At 45.8% G+C, this 2,770-nt stretch overlaps 1 protein-coding gene across 1 annotated transcript; it reads left to right on the plus strand.

The window, feature by feature from the left end:
- Positions 1–692: 692 nt before the first annotated feature.
- On the plus strand, positions 693–1,622 carry LOC142462919 (taste receptor type 2 member 40-like). Its single transcript, XM_075565134.1, has one exon. It carries the CDS (start codon positions 693–695, stop codon positions 1,620–1,622), a length of 930 nt encoding a protein of 309 aa, XP_075421249.1.
- Positions 1,623–2,770: the final 1,148 nt, after the last annotated feature.

Genomic DNA, 2,770 nt, shown 5'->3' on the forward strand with positions numbered 1-2,770 from the left:
GAACTGGTGCTGGCCCTGCGCTATGGAGCGCCTCTGCTGCCACTTCACCCTCGCAGTAATGTCCGCCGCATCGCGTCTGCGCATGCCCGAGCCTACCGCCAACCGCAAGATGGCCGCCATGTCTCTTATGCGTATGCGCGAGCCTCCGCACATGCGCGGACACAGTAAAAATGGCGGCGCCCTGTCTCCGACACCGCCGTGAGCCCCCAGAGACACACTCACCCCACAGCAGCCCCCACCCTGACGCAGTTAAGGAAGGGGGACCAGAACGACCGGGGAGCCAGAGGGGACCTGGCTACATTCATAAGAGCAAAACTTTTCTGGAAATTAAAATTATTTTTTGCTATTTTTGTTGGGAACTTTACCATGTTAATGACAAACCTTTTTTATGTTCTCTGAACCCTCCTGTCACTTTTCTGTGAAGCTGGAAACACATTTTATTCTTACTGTAAATTCTGGAAAATAACTGATACGGCCCAAATAAAGGTTCGGTGCCAGAGATGTGATCTGAGAGATCCCAACCACAACATCTAGAATAAACCCAGAAAGGAGACACCAGGACATTTGCATGTGCTTTGCACACACGTTTATTTTATCCCGGCTCTGCCCCATGTGCCAGTCAGATACCGAGGCACCAGGTGTAACGCTCATACATCAGAGAGGAAGAGCAGTAACACACGCAGAAGAGCAATATGCTGACCTGGGTTCATATATTGGTGGTAACCATCAGTATAATTCCCTGCATAGCAGGCACCATCTTCAACTGGTGTATCATGGCTGTGAGCTACAGAAACTGGAGAAAAGATACCAGCCTGAATCAGTGCGATCTAATCCTACTTAGTATGGCTCTGTCTAATTTAGCCCTGCTTTGTATACTGAATGCAGAGTTGTTATTGCACCTGGTCCCATCTCACCTCCGGTTCTACAGAGAGATCAACTCAGCTTTCATTTTTCTTGAGATAGTCATAATTTATTTAAACATCTGGCTCACTGGCTGGCTCTGTGTCTACTACTGCATCAAAATTTCCAACTTCATGCATCGTCTCTTCTTCCGAGTGAAGCTATGGGTTTCTTCTGTGTTGCAGAAGCTGCTGCTGATGTCAGCCGTGGGATCCTTTATTATAAGTGTCCCATCACTGTGGACTTGTCGGCAAATAGATCCCCAGGAAAACAGCACTTACAGTCTCACAGCCAACTGCAGTGCGGTCAGTGAAACATCTGCTTTTTATATCTCTAATATAGTCATTCTGGCCGTGCTGGGATGCTTTATGCCCATTCTGCTATCATTCATTGCTATTGGGCTCACACTGACTTCTCTCTGGGGACACGTCTGGAGGATGAAGCAGAAGACATCAGACTTCAGCATTCCCCGGTTAGAGGTTCATTCCAGAGCAGCCAGGAACATGATACTGCTTGTTGTCCTCTCCATGGCTGTCTGCATAACAGAGGTCTACTTCCTCTTCTTTCCCAATGATCCGGAAAACATTTTGATAACAATCTGTTGGTACGTTACGATGTCCTACCCCACAGCACAAGCCTTCCTCCTAATCCAGGGGAACACCAAGTTAAGGAGAGTGTGTCAGGGGCTCCTACACTGCATTAACCCTTTGAGAGCCACATGAGACTGACTATGGACTTTTTTAGCTCATGTTCTAGAGGAGATCGGGTTCCGCGCTCATGTGGAGAGCAGCGCATGATCTTTCTATAAAGAAGTGTATCCCGTTTATTGCGACGCAGACTTATTTTGGGACTGAACACATTTTATGTAGCTGCTTTTGCGAGTCCTCTGGAAGTGGGATCCAGTCTCTGACCCCACGGTTCTGGTTGGATTTATTACTGTACTTTAGTTAATACTTTGTGTAGCTGTCACATCCACATTAGTTTCTTCATCATGTAATGAGACACTTACACTGCGGTGTCTGTAACACAATAAATATACAACTGCTAGTAATAAATGTGCTCCCTTGTTTGTGTTTATAGACAGGTAATTGTACAGAGGGACGTTACCGATGTAACAGCAGAACCAGAGCAGGAGCTAATGTCTCTCACTCACCCAGGACTGGGAATGTATATAATATATCTAATTCCATACGGACAGGAAGGTGCTGTCTGTCACATACATCTCGTCACAGGAAGTCTAAGGAACACACACACGGCACCAAATATATAATGCAACGTGAGGCTCAGTTTAGATTTGTTTTTTACCTCCTTACACAATCGTCCAACTTTGTTACATATGAGATGCACCGTCTGTGCATGGATCTCACTTCTCTTCCTGACCCCATGAAGTTCCTATTACACGACTTCCACCCATAATGTATAGGGTTTCTGTTTTACTCCTTTTTTATCATATAAACTCTGATCCTATACTGGGCCTCATGCAAGAAAACTCCGATAGAAAAAAATCGCCACAATTTTTAATTCGCCATTTTTGATAGCATTTCTATCACGGTACGCAGAAACGCCTGAATACCAGTGATAGCCACATTTTCTAAATTGGTGAGTAGCCAGCGACGATAGGATCTACCCTCTAAAAAGGGCTCACCCGGTGAGTTCTATCTGTTGCAGAGAGAGAGCCGTCTCTTCCTGCGCAAATCTCGCCGGGATAAAAATATTTTTAATTTAAATTATATAACTAGTGTACATGATCAGGGGGTCTCCGGAGCAGAACTGCATTGGTTTCAGTTCCAGGGACCCCTGCTTCCCAAGATACAGGTCTCGTTATTGGGTGGCGGTATCTCCTATGCATTGAAATGTACCGGTCACGTGA

This window comes from Ascaphus truei, chromosome 11, assembly GCF_040206685.1.
Source record: "Ascaphus truei isolate aAscTru1 chromosome 11, aAscTru1.hap1, whole genome shotgun sequence".
Lineage (NCBI taxonomy): Eukaryota > Metazoa > Chordata > Amphibia > Anura > Ascaphidae > Ascaphus > Ascaphus truei.